The sequence below is a fragment of the Humulus lupulus genome, chromosome 5, assembly GCF_963169125.1.
Source record: "Humulus lupulus chromosome 5, drHumLupu1.1, whole genome shotgun sequence".
Taxonomy (NCBI): Eukaryota; Viridiplantae; Streptophyta; class Magnoliopsida; order Rosales; family Cannabaceae; genus Humulus; species Humulus lupulus.
This window is the reverse complement of record NC_084797.1, coordinates 234,853,187-234,871,057: the sequence shown is the minus strand read 5'-3', so window position 1 is coordinate 234,871,057 and position 17,871 is coordinate 234,853,187. Positions and strand designations below refer to the sequence as shown.

Sequence of the window (17,871 nt, the reverse complement as noted above, 5' to 3'; positions counted from 1 at the left end):
TTTGGATCTTGTATTTATTTTTGCATTACATGTTTGGATTCTGTATTTTGACAAATTACTTTTTGATCATGTATTTTCTAAAATAATTTAAACTCCTAAACCCGATTTTGATGAAAAAAAAGAATACAACAACATAATTGTTAAGCAAAATAGTTATGTTTTGGTTCTGAGTTATTAGTTTTATAATTATTTGTGATTTTAGTTTAAAAATCTTTGACCAAAATGAGGTTTAGAAGTCTATTTAAATTATTTTACAAAACACAAAATCCAAAAAATAATTTGTCAAAATATAAGGTCTAAACAGATAATGAAAGAAAATACATGTCCACAAAAGTATAAACTCTTAAAATAATTATGTTACATCTTTCACCACAATTCGAATAAAAAATTCATGAGGAGTGCTAGTTATAACCTCCTATTTTTTAACCTTTTAGTTAACCTCCGCTCCAAAAACATACGCCGAAGTATTTTCTTTCTAATTTATTTCATGGCAGTGTTTGCTGTAGTTATATCATTTTTCCTGTAAATTTTTGAAAAATTATGAATAGTTTATAGTGCTGAAAAATATAATTCATAATATTTCGATTTAACACACGTGTTAAAAAAAAATACAAACTTGTTTTCAATACTATAAACTATTCCAAATTTTTTAAAAATTTGCAGAAAAGATATCGTAACTACTACAAATATTGGCATGCAAAAAAATTAGAAAAAAAATGCTCCAACATATATTTTTAGAGGTAGAAGTTGCCTAAGAGATTAAAATAAGAGTTTAGTGGTAACAATCTTAAAATTCATTAATAATATAAATAAACATTAATTTCTTTACAAATTTAATAATAATTTTGAAAAAATAATTAATGAAAATAATGAAAAAAATTATTCCAACAACATTTGACAGTTAAAACTTTCAATGTCATGTATATATTTGTTTTATATCCTAATTGAAATGAATAATATTGTGTGTAAAATATTAAAAAAAATGATAATTCGATATATTTAGTTTAAATTTTCTTCCTTAATTGGATATGTAGAGTTGGCAGGATGATCATAATCACCTGTTCACATAATAACAATACACGTCTACATCAACGCGCCTGAAAAACACGTGAAAGCACGTACCCTTCCTTTTCTCAATTTTTTAAAAAACAAATTATTTATAATTTTTGTTTAATTGGCCGGAGAATAGAGAATGATGACAATTGAGTTCAATTCAAATCCGATTTGAGTTTTTTTAAAAATAAATAAACAAATTATTTATAATTTTTGTTTAATTGGCCGGAGAATAAAGAATGATGACGATTGAGTTCAATTCAAATCGGATTTGAGCTTATAAAAAAATTATCGTAAAATACATTTATTAAAAAAAAGTCACATATGAAAAACGAATAGTACAAGGCGGGAACGCCACTCCGAAAATCGTGGATGAATCCAAAAACACCACAATTTTCAAAACCCCTTAAAAAGCCTTTTTCTTTTTTCTTTATTTTATTTTATTTATTTTTTCTTAAATTAAAAGAAATCCTAAAACGGAAAACATAATCAATGTCTCTCTCCCATATCTGAGAAAATAGAGAGAAAGAAAAGAGTCATTTTTTAACGTTTCCATTTCCAATGTTTTTCGTCGTTTTACATATCTATTTCAGAAAACGTGAGCTTAAATTTTAAGGAAAAAAAAAAGAAAAAAAGGAAAATAATAAGAACAAGAAATGAATCTGCTTTATGTGTTATTTTTCGAAACGGATCGGTTTTGAGAATCTCTCATTTCCCTGTCTCGGTGAGTGCACCTCCGATCTCTAACCTCAGAGCGATTTAAGGCGCATGTCGTTTCAGGTTAGTAATTTCTGGGTTAAAAAGTTTCGTTTGGTACGTGGTTCTGTATTTGGGATTTGCGTGGATCTGAATGTGAGGTTTAAGTTTGTGGTTTTTGTGTTTCTGAGGTTTTTTTCTATTTTTGCCTCGAAATTTTTACAATGTAGCTTCTGAATTGGAATTCTTTAGCTTTGAATGAGATTTGAGCTTTTTGGGTTTTCGTGTTCTCTGCATATTTGTGGATTTTGAAATTTATGGTGCTTTGAAATGGGGTTTTTAACTGGTTGATTTCTGAAATTTAAAAAAAAATTATATGAAAAAGGAAAAGCTTTGAAGTATTTGTAAACGAAAATTTGAAAATAATAGAAGGGGTTTACTTCTGTGTAATAAATGTTTAAACGAAAGTGTTGGACGAGGAAAAGTATCAATGTATGAGCTTTAGTGTGTAAATGTGGTTTTGAAATATTATTGCGAAGATTAGCTGCTTTTGTCAGGTAAATTTACTCATCTGGTCAATACGAAGCTGCATATTTTTGCGGTGGGTAGTTTTGTATCACTATTTGTTTTACGTATAGTTGTCTAGAACAAAGACAACTACATTCCAATGAAAAACCTACAAACCATTTTGTGTAGTTAGAATTATGATGGCCCAGAATGACATGTTATAAAGCATTGGTTTTTTCGGTTGGGCATTGTGTTATTGATTTAATTTTAATATGATAAGGCCATATGGCAGATATGTAAAACTTTGTGATGATTAGAGGATTCTGACTTGGGTTTTGCTTTGGTGTGTCTTCACATTTTTTTCCGTATCCTTCCTATGGTGGAATGTTTTCCTTTGGCTTATGGCTTTTAATTCCAGCAACTCCATGTCTATATTGGATTTTTGAAGCTGGATATTCTTGTAGGATTCATCATGAAGTGTGACCATCCATTTCCAGCCACAAGCTGGTGAATATGGAAGAACGGAAAGTTCAAAATGGAACATATGATGAATATGCTGCAATGATGGAAAATTTCGGTGACATGTCTCAAGGTAAGTAATCTCTGATTGTTGTAGGCTTATTTTTCATTCGAAGGAGGTGTCAAGAGGCATGTTCCTTTGATTTTATTTTCAAATGCTTCTACATGCTATATCTTTGACTGTCATTTTATGTTTAGGCTATCAGAAGTCATCTCTGTTGGAGTGGATAAATGATTTGCTTCCTCATCTGTGCTTGCCAATTGAGGCCTCAACAGAGGAATTGAGGGCATCCTTGATTGATGGGACTGTTTTATGTAGCATTTTGAATAAATTATGTCCTGGCTCACTTGAAATGGTAGGAATACTACTTTGTTGTCTGGTATTTATTTTATTTAAGAATTTTTTATAATCCCTTTAAAAAGAATGTGTTAGTTGTAAATATGGTGAACTTGGAACTATAACCTAATTTTATATATCACGTGGTTCATTTTTTCCTTTTTCTCCTAATCTAGGTACCCAGTTCTGATCCAGGTGTCACAAATGTCAAAAGGTTTTTGGCAGCTGTGGAGGAATTAGGTTTGCCGAGCTTTCAAATTGTAGACTTAGAGCAGGTACATTAAGTCCATTTCATTATTAGTATTAATTTGTTTTGTTGTTTCATCTTGCTGGATATGTGGTAGTCTGATTTCATTGCTGTAGTATCTGGGTTGCTGGATATTAAGTATGGTATGGACACTGTGGCCTAATAGTTAAACCTATGCTGGTGGGTGTTAAATGTTGTATTGCGACTCTTGTGCTTAGCATTACCATAAACCACTAAAAGTTAGTTAACAAGCCTTCTTAAAGGGCATGAGTTTAAATCTAAATAAATTCCACTTGAAATTACTTGCAATGTGGAACCACTATTTGACATGCAATTCATAGGGTCCTTCCCAATTCTTGCACCTCTTAGCTTTGTTTATGGTTATCAATGGGATGAGGTTGTTTGCAGGGATCTCTGGTGCCAGTTTTACAGTGCCTTGGTACACTTAGAGCGGCTTTTGATTATGGTGCTGGGGAAGATAAAAACGGATTTCACACAAGAAAGAGATGGGATTTGTCAGAGGTAGAATCTATAAATGGATTTGATGGTTTACAAGAGGATTTATCTACGTATGGACAATATGCTACCCATAAAGAAGAAATGCTAAGAAAATTAGTTGGTACCGTTCTCCAACCTGGTCCTCGGGATTCTGTTACAACAGGTATTATTACAGGTTTATTTCTAAAATAGAATGGAAGCAGTAGTATCAGAAGGGGGGAGGGGGCTGAGTGTCATTTATGATTATTTACATTGCGTTTTTACTTTTCTGTTTCTTTTGTTTTTCCAAATTCTTTTAGACCTATCAGCTACTTTTACCCATCAGACTGCACAGAAATTTCACGAGCTATTGTTGAAACAAGGGTGCTATGCTGATCTTTCAGATGCCAAGATTTTGGAAATCATCAACTCATATAGTTTTGACGTAAGCTCTTGAACTTTCTTTCTTGTTTAAATTATATTGGTGCAAATGGGAGTATGATTATTAAGTTATTTTGTTGGAACAAACTCAAGTTTGATGATGCTTATGTGTCTTGCAATTATTTTGTGCAGAACACATCAACTCAGTCACTCTGTAACGCAGTCAATCAGATTTTGGAAGATATCATCCAAAGAAAAAATGGTGATCTTTCTAATGTATGGCAGTAAGAGGATGTGTGGATGTATATTGTTAAACCATGCATTAATTCCTTAGTTTCTAGATTACTTTTTTTCCCCTTTGTGTATTTTGTTTAGCAGTTCTAACTTCTATTTTCATGAATACTTTAATCAGCGTGTTGCATATCTGCTGAGAAAAGTAATGGATGTGATCCAGCAGCGTATCTCAAATCAAGCAAAGAACTTGAAAAATGTAAAATGCTAATTTGCTTTTCTTTCCCCACCCATACATAAATAATGGTCACTATTGACTGTTTATGTTACCTGCTTGTAGCATAACAATCTCTTCTTGGCTCGTGAAGAGAAGTATCAATCAAAACTTAGAGTACTTGAAAGCCTTGCATTAGGGACAACTGAAGAGAACGAGGTTAGTCAAGTTATAGATTTTGACTATGCTTTTTTTTTTTTAACAGATTAAATTAACCTAATTTATTAAACTACCATCGATTTGTGTAGGTTGTCTTGGACCAGCTTCAGCTTTTAAAGGTACTGGCTTGTACTGTAAATTTGTTCGTTTCCCAGCTTTTTCGTTTACGTGAATATGCTGTAACATGTTCTTTCAATGCATATTATGTTTTTTTGTCTTTATTAATTTATATCAGATACCATAATTGTTTTGTTAAAGTTATTATAATCTTAGAGCTCATTATACAAATAAAAAACGAGCTACACAATTATGCTCTTATAAACTATTACTCTAGTCGTGTATAAAATTACATATCGTCTATCATGCATGCGATTATTGATAAACATACTTCCATTAGTTTTCACTTATGCATGTTCTAACTTGTCCATTGTTGCTTATCATGTTTTAATTATTTGGGATTTTACTCATCCCATATTTATTATGTGTTTGCTTAACTATATTGAAGTAAAGTCAGTGGCTTAATACTAGTGGTTTGATCCAATTATTGAAAATAATGAACGCTTCTTAATAGTCCTACCATAAATTTACAAGTAACTATTGAAAACAATGCTAGACAATTAATTGAACAATCTGATACATACCCTAAAATTCCTAAAGTATTTTGATAGTGCTTGTAATATTTTCTTCTTAACTTGCAGAACAGGATACTTTAATTATCTGTAAGGTTCAGTTTTTTTAGTTATATTTTTTGGGCTGTTTGTATATTCTTAATATGCTTATTGGAATATGCAGTATGAGAAAATGAAGTTAGAGGAGAAGAAAAAACTTGAAGAGAAGGATGTTGAGAAAATAAGGGGAGAGAAAAATCAATTTCAAAATGAGATTTCAAGACTTAAAGAAGAACTAGAATCAACCATAAACAAACATGAAAGTCATTGTCTGCAGTTAGAGGAAAATGCCAAGGAAGAAAAAATTCAATTGGAGCAGAAGTTAAAGGAATTTGAGCATGAATTGATAGATTCAAGGAAAAAGATGAAAGAAATAGAGTCATTCGCAGAGTCTAAATTACGGAGATGGAAAAAGAAAGAGCGTACTTACCAGAACTTTATAAATTTCCAGTGTGGAGCGTTGCAGGTAGGCCTACATCATTAAATTGTTACGAAGTTTAACTTTTAACATTTTTATACTAAATGTTATTTAATTATAATAGGATTTGAGGGCTTCAATGGAGTCCGCAAAACATGAAGTCTTGAAGACGAAAAGAAGTTACTCCGACGAGTTTAATTACTTAGGTACTTTACTTGATGTTTGCTTGTGTTATTTCCTTTTTTAGTTGATATTGTTTCAGGTTATAATTTTCCACTGTTTTTTCCTTGATATTTTATGATGCATATATTTTACATATACTAGGAGTGAAGCTTAAAGGACTTGCGGATGCTGCTGAAAATTATCATACAGTTCTTGCTGAAAATCGAAGATTGTATAACGAGGTTCAGGATTTGAAGGGTATGTTGTTTAGCACAATAATGTTTTTGCATATAATAGTTGTTAGGTAATGGTATTAATATATTGTTCTTCTTGTAGGTAATATAAGAGTGTACTGTCGAATAAGACCATTTCTTCCAGGACAAAGTAAGAAACACACCACAGTAGAGCATGTTGGTGAAAATGGTGAATTAATAATTGCAAATCCCTCTAAACAAGGAAGCCACAGACTATTCAAATTCAACAAAGTATTTGGTCCTACAGCTTCTCAAGGTACTAACTTTTGTAACATGTCTCAAATAATTTTCAAGGTTCTGATTCTGTTTTCATATTTTATTTGAATTGGTCACTCTGCCTGTGCTATTGATGAGACATATTGTATGTTGAATGTTAACAGAGGAGGTTTTCTTGGACACTCAACCATTAATCCGTTCTGTGCTTGATGGATATAATGTGTGTATATTTGCCTATGGTCAAACGGGGTCAGGAAAGACCTATACAATGGTATATAATTTGTTTGTATTTTCTCATAATTTATACACATTTTAGTTCTGGCTTAATATTTGTCTTTGTTATCTCAGAGTGGGCCTAGCATATCATCAAGAGTGGACTGGGGAGTCAACTATCGTGCATTGAATGATCTTTTTCAACTTTCTCAGAGCAGGAAGAGCTCCATTGCTTATGAAGTTGGTGTTCAAATGGTTGAGATATATAATGAACAAGTTCGTGATCTACTCTCGAATGAAAGTTCCCAGAAAAGATATCCTATATCTGTCTTATGTTCATTTTTATTTATTTTTTTGGTTGAGATTTTTGAACTAACAGTTTGCCTTAAAGTTGCTTGCCTGCTGCTTCTTTGTATGCTTATTTTGTTGTTTTCTCTCAAATGAGTGTGGTCTGCTATATTTTGGCTTTTTTTTTCCTTAACTTGCACACACTTGGGATTTGGAGTACAGCCCAACCAAATGGATTAGCTGTTCCTGATGCAAGCATGCATTCTGTTAAATCAACTAAAGATGTCCTAGAATTGATGCATATTGGATTAATGAACCGAGCAGTTGGTGCAACAGCACTCAATGAAAGAAGTAGCAGATCCCACAGGTTTTATTCTTTTTACAAAGTTTTTATTTTCTAATATCTTGTTCAGGATCTGAAATGCTTTGCTTACTTTCTAATCTTGCTTCACTTCAAGATCAAGCCTATATAAACATGGATTGTAGTGTCTGCCTTAAAAATATTTTGAGAATTTTGTTTGTGTCTGTAACAATTGACATATGCATGTATGCTTAGTTGTTTGACAGATTTCTGCTTTCATCGTATGTGAATGTATTTAATGGGTTATTTATGTATTTTTTAATATCTTTCTTTATCTCTTTTCATATTGATTTCAATGTTTCATTTCTGATCATGGTTTATATCTAACAAAATGATGCAGTGTTCTCACTGTTCATGTTCGTGGTACGGACCTGAAAACAGAAAGTATTCTACGTGGTAGCCTACATTTGGTAGATCTCGCTGGCAGTGAGAGGGTAGATCGCTCTGAAGCAACTGGAGAGAGGCTTCGGGAGGCACAGCATATAAATAAGTCACTATCAGCTCTTGGAGATGTCATTTTTGCTTTAGCACAAAAGAATTCTCATGTGCCATATAGAAATAGCAAATTAACTCAAGTACTTCAGAGCTCTTTAGGTACTTATAATTTTTGGTCCTCAGTTGCAAAATATTATGGTCTTTATGTGTTGTATGTATTTGTACTCTGTTTTCCACTAGCTTTATTGAGGAATCCTTGATTGTTTTTGTTTTCCATCCCCAACTGCAGGTGGTCAAGCAAAGACTCTTATGTTTGTACAGCTGAATCCTGATACAGAATCCTACTCTGAAACTATAAGCACTTTAAAGTTTGCAGAGAGGGTTTCTGGTGTTGAATTAGGTGCTGCACGGAGCAACAAAGAAGGAAGGGATGTTAGAGATCTTATGGAACAGGTCTTAGCTTTATTTCTTCTTAAACATGTCTGTTTAGATATACTGGTTTTCAGTGTTATGCCTAAATTCTGGAGTGTTGTTGCCATATATTCAAATCAATGATTGTTATGGGTTAAGATTTATGATTTGTCATATGATGCAACCAATGTAGCTAAAATTTCAGTTGTATTGACATTATTGGATTTTTTTTTTTAAATTATAAAGGGTTCATTTCCAGTATGTCCTGCTAATGCAACTTCTTTTCATTACTTCCAAAGATTTTCGAAGATCCAATCATCTACTATTGTAGACAACAATCACTTATTCTACATGATGTACCAGGTTTAGGTGTGGTTAGTTAAGTGTTTCTTAAGTTTGGGATAAATGAGTCCATATGTATGTTGTAAACCTTGGTGCGTGGATCTTTGACTTTCAAGCTCCCGGACGTTGATTTTTTATTTCAATGTATGGGTCATAAAATTATAACTTCAATAGTGAGTGCCTAATAATAGTCTATTATATACTATTCTTGCACTTTTGTATTACCCGTACTTTTCTATGTTTCCTTTGTTTGGATTACACCTTTTTCCTTGTAGTGACTAGTGAGGACTACCTTGAACCCAAGGTTTTGTCTAAAACTCTTTGGCAAACACTAGCTATATATTTCTGGTTCTTTTTTTGTTCCAGTTTTGATGGTAAACCCATTTTCTGGAAATGTTCTTGTATCATGTAAACCTCTCAAATTTATACATCAGACTGAATTAGTAATCATAACTTCATATGCTTACTGTTAAATGTTTGGTACCTGTTTTTCATTACTCACTGCCATTATTTATTGGACATCTTTTAGGTGGCATCCCTTAAAGATGTTATTACAAAGAAGGATGAGGAGCTTGAGCAGTTACAGAAGACTAATGTCAATGGTGTGAAGAGTAGTATGAGCGCAACAAGATATAGGTCTTCATCTCCAAGAAAATATTCAATGGGGACTCCTCGACAGAACAATCGTTTATATGGAGGGAAAGGATCAGGGCCAAGTGAAAAAAATTCTGATATGGACAACTGCTCAGAATATAGTGAGAAGCATTCTGAAAGTGGTTCTCAGCAGTCAATCGAAGACTTGAGAAATCAGAAAGAATTCTCCTCTCAGTTGAAGCTTTTAGGAGATGCAAATCAGAACTTAAATGAAGACTTTGATCTTTTGGGCTTTGGGGATGCAGATTCTGAGGAGAGATTAAGTGACATATCTGATGGTGGTCTTTCAATGGGAACAGAAACTGATGGTTCAATAGCCAGTGTTGTGGAGTTCACTCTGTTCCCGGAATCTGCAAAAACATTTGAAAATACAAAATCTGAGAATGCACAAACTGAACAAAGTAAAGCTGAGAAGGTACAAACTCAGAAAACTCCCACTGAGAACAATCGACTGGAAAGAACACAATCTGAGGTCATGGAGAAGTGAGTATTTCTTTCTCTATCACCTGTTGAACATATTTACTGTGCTCTTCTTTCGGTTTAACACATAATAGCTGAACTCTATTGGAAAATATGTTTAAGTGGCTAACTGTGCTATTTTTACAACTCTTTGTTTTGTGAGAAAGATACCGGAGAAGAGAACTCTAAAACACTGCTTACTTCTTATTATGATCATTCACTAAATACACAGAAAGGACCTATAATACAGAGATATTCTGGCTAGAAAGTATCCCAACAAACTAGGAAACAAATACAAATAAAAACAGAATAATCAAAAACTGATCTTGTTCCTACAAAACAACGATTGACTAAATCAAACCTTGATTGCATCTTCTCACACCTGATAGCTTTTCTTTGGTCTGTTATCTGATTACTTGGTTTCGGGAGATTCTTCATCTGACATAGCTAGTTATCATGAGATGAGACTTTCTACAAATAAGCCTAATGTATCTTGTTTATATCTGACTGCAATCAGGCCAACTATACCATCTAGGCTTCCAAAGCCTCCACAAAAGTCATTGTCAGTGAAATCATCTCGATTGTCACTGACCACCAGAAGTTCATCCAAGGTTTTGTCAGGTATGTCATCTTCTTCACCACTTAAATTATGTTGCCATCTTTGCCTTAAGAGTAAGGGTAATTCAACCATCTATTTTCCATTACTCATGCTCAACATTGTTGTATCAAGGTACGTCAGGTGCTAAGAAGCCAACTACAGGCAGCTCCTCAGCCTCGAAAGCTGCCAAACGATGGCAGTAATTGGCATTTCGGATAGGAATAGTCATTAGACCTTTGATTTTCTTTCTTTTTGCATGGTGCACTGATGCTAGGAACATGTTATAGTTTGTGTTTTGTATTCCAGTTCTCTTCTGTTGCTTCCATTTGTCTGATATTTGAAGAGGCAATTGGAAACTTGTAAAAATATGTACTTCAATGATCATAATGTAATTTGGTTCTCATGATTTATATATATGTATATTTACATATAAACGTTTAAGATTAGTTGGGTGTTTTATATTTTCTTGGACTGGAACAAATCGTTGATTTTCTTAAGCAGTTGAGAAAATGGCCAAGTGGGATGGTTGAGTTGAGCCTGATCATATCATAATTTAAAGAGGAAATTACATTTAATATGAGATTGCAAAAATACGGTTTTTTTTTTCAAAAAAAAAGTTAATCATTGGTTGATTTTAAGAATTTTCATTTTTATGAATTTATTTTCTCAAATTTTTGTATAAAAGTTGGTTTATGCTATAGTTTTAATCTTAATCAAGTTTTATTATTTTGGAAGGTTATGTTTGTAATTTGATTATTATTTTTTTAGCTTATTTGTTTTTTTTATATTACTAATTTTATATTAAATTTTTCTTCGGTTGTTTTGCAATTTTTTTTGGTAATGTGAATTGTGTTTAAAATTATTTTTTATTTATTATAAACATTTTTTTCTATTTTTTTTGGATTTTACGTTTCTTTTTTTCAAATAATGTGTAAGGTAACTAGTTACTTGATTGATTTTTGATGGTTATGTAAAAAATAATTCTAAAGCTAGATTAAATAATATGTATTAGGAAGAGTAATTAGTTATCATAAGAGGGGTGACGGGTTACTCATATTAAATATGAAAAGAAACATCAAATTTGTAGGAAAAAGATGAAGAACACTTAATTAAAAAATGAAGAAGTAACTAATTTTAGTAACACATAGGTAACCAGTTACTATAAAGAATCCAGAAATATACACACATCATAACGTGAAGGTAACCAGTTACCTCCAGAAATATACACACAAAGAACGTGAATGTAACCAGTTACCTCCATAAATATATACAAAAAACGGGAAGGTAACCAGTTACCCCAGATCTGAAGATAAAAAAATTTTAAAAATTAGATTCACCCCCTTTCCCTTCTCTCCCATCTTCTTCATATAATTTTTTTCTAGATTTGAATATTCACATCAGGGTAACTGTTTACCCATTCACGTTTTCATATTTTTATTAGTTTTCTTTTCAAATTCTGGTGTTACTATAAGGGTTATAGTAAAAAGAAAATACTGAAAAAATTAATTTGAATTTTTTTATATATAGTGGAAAAAACTATAAAAAAATTACAATAATAAAAGATAATATATAAAAAAATAGTAAAATAATTATGTAATGTTAGAATATGTGTGAAAAAAATGAAAGAAAAATAAAATGGAATGAGAAAATAATAAGTACAAAAAATGAAGAAAAAAAAAGGAAAAAAACTTAAGAAAGAAAACTAAAAAAATATGAAAAAAAACAAAAAAAATGATGAAGGAAAAAAATAGATGAATGAATAAAAAAGAAAAGAAGAAGAAAAAAAAAATAGAAAAATGGATTGAAAAAATATGAATGAAAAAATTGGTAGAAAAAAAAAAAAAAATGGAAGAAGAAAAAAAATAGATAAATGAATAAAAATAAGAAGAGAATGGAAAAATGGAAAGAAAAAAAAAAGGATGAAGGCTAAAAATTGGTAGAAAAAGGAAAAAATGGAAGAAAAAATAAGTAAGGAAAAAAAAGAAAAAATAATTAAAAATTGAAGGAAAATATAAAAAATTGAAAAAAAAATTACTTTCAAAATCAAAGAAAACATAACTATGATAAAACATGTGACATTTCTATATTTTAATTAGCTACTAATTGTGTTTTTCATACTTTAGTTTTTTCTTTAATAAATTTTCCCATATCTCTTCTATATAATAAGTGTGTAGATAACGGAAATTCTTAGTTTTAACGGTCTTTTATTTTTTTAATGTTAGCTTTAACGGAATATTCTCATATTTAACAGAATATTATTATATTTAACGGTAGTTTATAAACACTTAAACTTAAATAAAATAAAATAAATAATTAGAAAAATTAAAATAAGATATTTTTGAGATATTTTGCAATGATAATTATTTAAAAATAATAAAATCATACGTTGTTTTTTTTTTTTTTTTTTTTTTAACTTTTACTTCTTCTCAAATCTATTCACTTGAGAGTACAAAAGTTTTCTCTGTTTTGGCACTTCTTGCAGCTTTCGAGCTGGTGCTATGGCGAAAACAAGGGCAAAAATTCAGGGGAAATCGAAATCTGCTGTCAAGAAACCAAAGAAGAGAGGTCCATCCTCTTCTTCAGATGTTCAAAAAACAAAATCCATGGAGGTTGTGCTTGGCATTGAGCCAATTGCTTTTTCAGATGAAGATGATGATGGAGTGGAGGTGCTTGTTGCTGGTTCGATGCCTATGGAGCATGCATTGTGTGATGGGCTTCCAGAGCCTCTGTCACCCAAATCATCCTTGCGAGACATACAGAGACAGGAGGAAATCAGATCGGACTTTGCAGGTTTTTTAGCTGCCAATCGTAAATGTGCTGAGAGCATTTCGCAAGGTAATCCTAATACTCCTCCGATTCTGAGATCGGGAACAGTCATAAGGAATTTGGATAATTCTTTTTCGAATACTGAGCAAGATTGTAAGGTAAAAATCACAATGGAAGACATTGAGGAAGAGGTAGCATTTTGGAATTCTTCTATGGTGTGCTATGTGCTTGGAGCTAACCCACCACAGTTAGTCTTTGAGGGGTTTGTTAGAAGAATGTGGAGAGATAAAGTAGATAAGGTCGGGCTGCTATCATATGGGGTATTCCTCATTCGATTTGAAACCATTGAAGACAGGGATGAGGTACTCAATGGCGGGTACATCTTTCTCAATAAGAGGTCTGTGGTGATGAAGGCCTGGGATCCCAATACCAATTTCAAGAAAGAAGATGTCCACACGGTACCGATATGGATTCAAGTCTCTGATTTAGAATTGAAATATTGGGGTGAGAAATCGTTGTTCAAGATTGTTGGGCAATTGGGAAAGCCTGTGCAGGTGGATTCAGTGACCAAAGAGCGAGATAAACTCAATTTCTCAAGAGTCCTCATAGAAGTTTCTATCAAACAGGATTTTCCGGAACTCATTTACTTTAAAGATGAATATGGTTCTAAGGTCTCTGTATTGGTCATATACGAATGGAAGCCTATTGTCTGTGGCCATTGCAAAGGCATGGGACACACGACTGATGCTTGCAGGAAGAAAGAGGGGCAGAAACAACAATGGGTAGTCAAAGAAGATGTCAAGGTAGCAGTAACTAATCAACCTGCCCAGGAACTGACAGTAGATGCGGATGGATTTCAGCAAATCACTAAAGGAAGGAAGTATAAGGATAAGGGAACGGTGGAAACACAAACAACTAATTCATTTCAGGCATTAGCTGAGCTGCCTGGTGCATCGATTTCAGCAAGTGAGGGTGTTGTTGCAGAAGACACGAATGGAGGACAGCAGACACCAAAAGCTAGACCACAAGAATTATCTGAGCAGATTCCGGGCAAAGTAGACTTCAATGGTTTAAACAAAGGAGAGAAAACAGGAGGAGGGGGAGTGCCTCCTCTTCGAAATGGATAGAATTTTGAGTTGGAACGTCCGAGGGATCAACAACCCACAAAAGCAACAATTAGTCAGGCACTTGCTTCATTCTCAAAAGGTGAGTTTAGTTGGTCTTCTCGAGACGAGGGTTAAGGCCCGGAAACTTGGGTCTTTATATGTTAACATGTTCAGTGGTTGGTGTTTTACTTCTAACATAGCTTGGCATGCGGGTGGGCGAATCATAATAGCATGGAATCCTCTTAATTTTATAGTGAGCATTTTAAGATGTCCTAGCCAACTCATACACCTTCTAGTGTCCACGATGGATGGTAAGATTCGGTTCTATGTCACTTTTGTGTATGCTGTTAATGATATAGATGGGAGAAAGATGTTATGGAAAGATCGACAGGACATAAATACCCAGGAAGCATGGGTTGTCATGGGAGATTTCAATGAGATATTGAATAAATACGAAAGGCTTGGTAAACAAGTGAAGTATAACACAACCACAGATTTTATTGACTGTATTGGGGAATGCCAATTAGAAGATGTAAAGTATAGTGGGAGTTTTTTTCACTTGGAGCAATAAACAACAAGGAGATGATAGAATTTACTCCAAAATAGATAGGGTGCTTGCAAATCAGACATGGCTGAATTTTTTTAACAATGCTGAAGCAGTGTTTCTGCCTGAAGGGATTTTTGACCATACCCCTGTGGTTTTGGCTGTGTATCCTGAGATTCTAAGTGGCAAAAATCCATTTAAATACTTTAGAATGTGGTCTTCTCATCCAAAGTATTCAGAGTCAGTGGAGGCGGTTTGGAAGCGAGCATTTACTGGGACAAAAATGTATCAAGTAGTGACTAAACTCAAGGCTCTCAAGGGAGTCTTAAAAGAGCTAAACAAACAGGGGTACAGTGATATCCATACAGCTGATGCTCAGGCCAAGGAGCGATTGGTTGACTGTCAAGAAAAACTTCAATTAGATCCTTTGAATCCTGATTTGCATACTCGAGAAGCAGAAGCCAGGGACAAATATATTCAAGTACATAAAGAGTTGTATTCTTTTTTGCAACAAAAGGCCAAACTAAGTTGGCTCAAGGATGGAGATGCAAACTGATAGACCCAAAACGGGTATGTTTAAAATTATACTCGCAAGCGCACGAATCGTATTTATAGAATAGTTTTCGTGTAAGCACGAGATCGAACCCAAAGGAGTTGTCTAAAATCGAAAATGAAACTATTTTAAATCAAAATTAATAAATTATAACCTAGCTCCAAAGATTGATGCAAATTTGTAACAATAAAAATAAAATAAAAGACAATAGTATAGAAATTAAAGACAATAAATATAAATAAATAAAAGACAATATATATAAATAAAAATTAATAATAGAAATGAAGATGGTAAAATAAGATTATTAAGGATTAGAATCCACAAAATATAAGTTCAATAATATTTATAAGTATATTGATTCCCAAGTTTTAGTGATAGTTAAGATAAATCAAACTATCATTTTCTAAATAGATTTATAATTTAAGTACAAATTTCTTCCAAAAATATAAGATTTTTCTTCACTTTTCAAAGTTATAATTTCAAAGCATTTAGTGTAAATCAATCTAATGAAATAACAAATAAATCAATGAACATTATTTATAAGGCAAAACATAATATTTTTGTTCTAAGCATGGATGTGTACAATTTAATGACACATCTTACACAAAGAATATTATGTATTTGCACTAATGAAGATCAAAGTTTAAATATGTGCTAACAATCCAAAATACATGATATTTAAGATGAAAGAAGATATTTGAAGAAGAAAATTCCATAAACTTTGTTGCACAAAATGGGAAATCAACATACAAAATAAATACTATCTAGTTACAAAATGTTTCATCATCACCTTAATAATCTTAAAAAGATTAGAAACACATAACTAGAATATAAAATACACTAAAAATTACAAACATAAATAGGAAAATTTGGAGGAGAAACCCCCAAATTGTTCCTCTAAAAATACATAGAAAAAAATAAAAAGAAGAAGAAGATGAAGAGAATAGAGAGGTTTTGAATGTGTAGAAATTATGGTATAGTAACCTCCCTCCAAAATGGGCACCCTAAATGGTCTTCAAAACTCCTTATTTATAGCCAAAAATAAGGTATTAAAATAATCAATTCAAATGAATTAAATTGATTAAATTAATTTAATTAATTATAATATGGCAAATAGGGATAAATTATATGGTGTAATAATTATGTTTTGGGGTAAAAAATGTAAAAAGTGAGGTAAAAATGTGGTATTTTTGTCATAGAAGACAAAGTGATATTGTTGGGCTCAATACAATTGGAGGCTTTGTGGGCGTGGGGAGCAGCTGTGGTGTACGACCTGGAGGAATTGGCAACTGGGAAGATTCTTGGGTCAAGGATGTTTCGGTTGGCTGAGGAGTTGGATTGCTATTGGGCCTGGAGCAATTGGCCCAAATGGCTTGGACAGGCGTGTGGTCATGCTGCTGGGAGAATTTGTTAGCACATGGAGCTGCAAGGTGGCATTTGATGGCAGGCGCAGGAGTGGAATGAAGCATGCAATTGAAGAGGAAGACTTGTGCTCCTTGATTGATGCAGCTGGAGGGAGCTTCAGGCGTGTGGGTAAGGAGCTTGTTGGGCCTAGAAGGTGGCAGGGCCCATGAGGCTTATGACTTTTGAAAAATGCCATTTTTTTTCAGCTTTATATCTTTTCTTTTCAAAGCCCACAAATACAATAAATTCCCTACAAAATAAACATAAATAAATCATAATAAAATATTTTCAATTTAAAAAATAAATCAATTTAATTCTTTGAAAATATTAATTATAACTTAATTTATATTTTATATTTAAGTTAAAAAATACAACATTTTTTTACCACTAACTTAACAATAATAATTCAAATAATTAACTACAACACTTTACAACAAAATAACTATAAAAACACACAAAAGTATATAAAATCATGATAAGACTAATAAATTCAAAATTACTTAAAAACTTAATAAATTACTTAAAAACTCAAGAATTAAGCAACAATTAGCACATAAAAAGTGGTAAAATAACTCTATTTTGTAGAGTTATCACAAACACAACAATTTTTCATGCCAGCATTAGAGCAAGAAGACGACAAAATAGAATTTTATCAATTGAAAACCAAGAAGGAATCAGAGTAGATACACATTCTCAAGTTACAGAAGCTTTTCTGTCCTTTTATCAAAACTTACTTGGTAATAAAATGGCTAATAGGCATTCTGCTCTAATTAATGTGGTGAAACAAGGGCCTTTGGTGACCAAGCAACAAGCTGATTTATTACTGGGCGATTTTACAAAGGAAGAAGTCAGGAAAATCATCTTTGAAATTCCAGGGGTCAAGGCACCGGGACCAGATGGATATTCAAGCTATTTTTTTCAGGATAACTGGGAGTTAATTGGGAATGATGTTTTTGAAGCTGTAACCTCCTTCTTGCATTCAGGTCAAATACTCAAAGAGATAAACACAACTGTGTTAACTCTTATCCCCAAAGTTAAGTGTCCTAATACTGTTGGTGACTTTAGGCCCATTGCATGTTGCAATGTAATTTACAAAACAGCCACCAAGTTGATTTGTTCAAGACTCAAACACATTCTT

At 32.5% G+C, this 17,871-nt stretch overlaps 1 protein-coding gene across 4 annotated transcripts; it reads left to right on the top strand.

The window, feature by feature from the left end:
• Nucleotides 1-1,538: 1,538 nt before the first annotated feature.
• Nucleotides 1,539-10,806, top strand: LOC133778421 (kinesin-like protein KIN-14J). Of its 4 annotated transcripts, none has more exons than XM_062218341.1 (22): nucleotides 1,539-1,833; nucleotides 2,721-2,848; nucleotides 2,974-3,131; nucleotides 3,289-3,387; nucleotides 3,768-4,020; nucleotides 4,157-4,281; nucleotides 4,410-4,493; nucleotides 4,630-4,707; nucleotides 4,789-4,881; nucleotides 4,971-5,000; nucleotides 5,674-6,015; nucleotides 6,092-6,173; nucleotides 6,292-6,387; nucleotides 6,466-6,639; nucleotides 6,764-6,870; nucleotides 6,948-7,127; nucleotides 7,304-7,467; nucleotides 7,802-8,055; nucleotides 8,186-8,349; nucleotides 9,179-9,786; nucleotides 10,280-10,383; nucleotides 10,502-10,806. In XM_062218341.1, exons 2-22 carry the CDS (start codon nucleotides 2,770-2,772, stop codon nucleotides 10,561-10,563), a joined length of 3,336 nt encoding a protein of 1,111 aa, XP_062074325.1. In that variant the 5' UTR covers nucleotides 1,539-1,833; nucleotides 2,721-2,769; the 3' UTR covers nucleotides 10,564-10,806. The 4 variants fall into 4 exon arrangements, with proteins under 4 accessions (XP_062074325.1, XP_062074326.1, XP_062074323.1 ...); XM_062218342.1 differs by having other exon boundaries at nucleotides 1,540-1,833; nucleotides 4,241-4,281; nucleotides 10,493-10,806; XM_062218339.1 differs by having other exon boundaries at nucleotides 1,540-1,833; nucleotides 10,493-10,806.
• Nucleotides 10,807-17,871: the final 7,065 nt, after the last annotated feature.

What these genes read in the sequence shown, in the direction of transcription:
- LOC133778421 (XM_062218339.1), top strand. Translation starts at nt 2,770, where the DNA reads ATGGAAGAACGGAAAGTTCAAAATGGAACATATGATGAATATGCTGCA. An exon ending in CGAGGTTCAGGATTTGAAGG is followed by an intron (nt 6,388 to 6,465) that starts GTATGTTGTTTA and finishes TTCTTCTTGTAG; the next exon opens with GTAATATAAGAGTGTACTGT. An exon ending in CAGGAAAGACCTATACAATG is followed by an intron (nt 6,871 to 6,947) that starts GTATATAATTTG and finishes TTGTTATCTCAG; the next exon opens with AGTGGGCCTAGCATATCATC.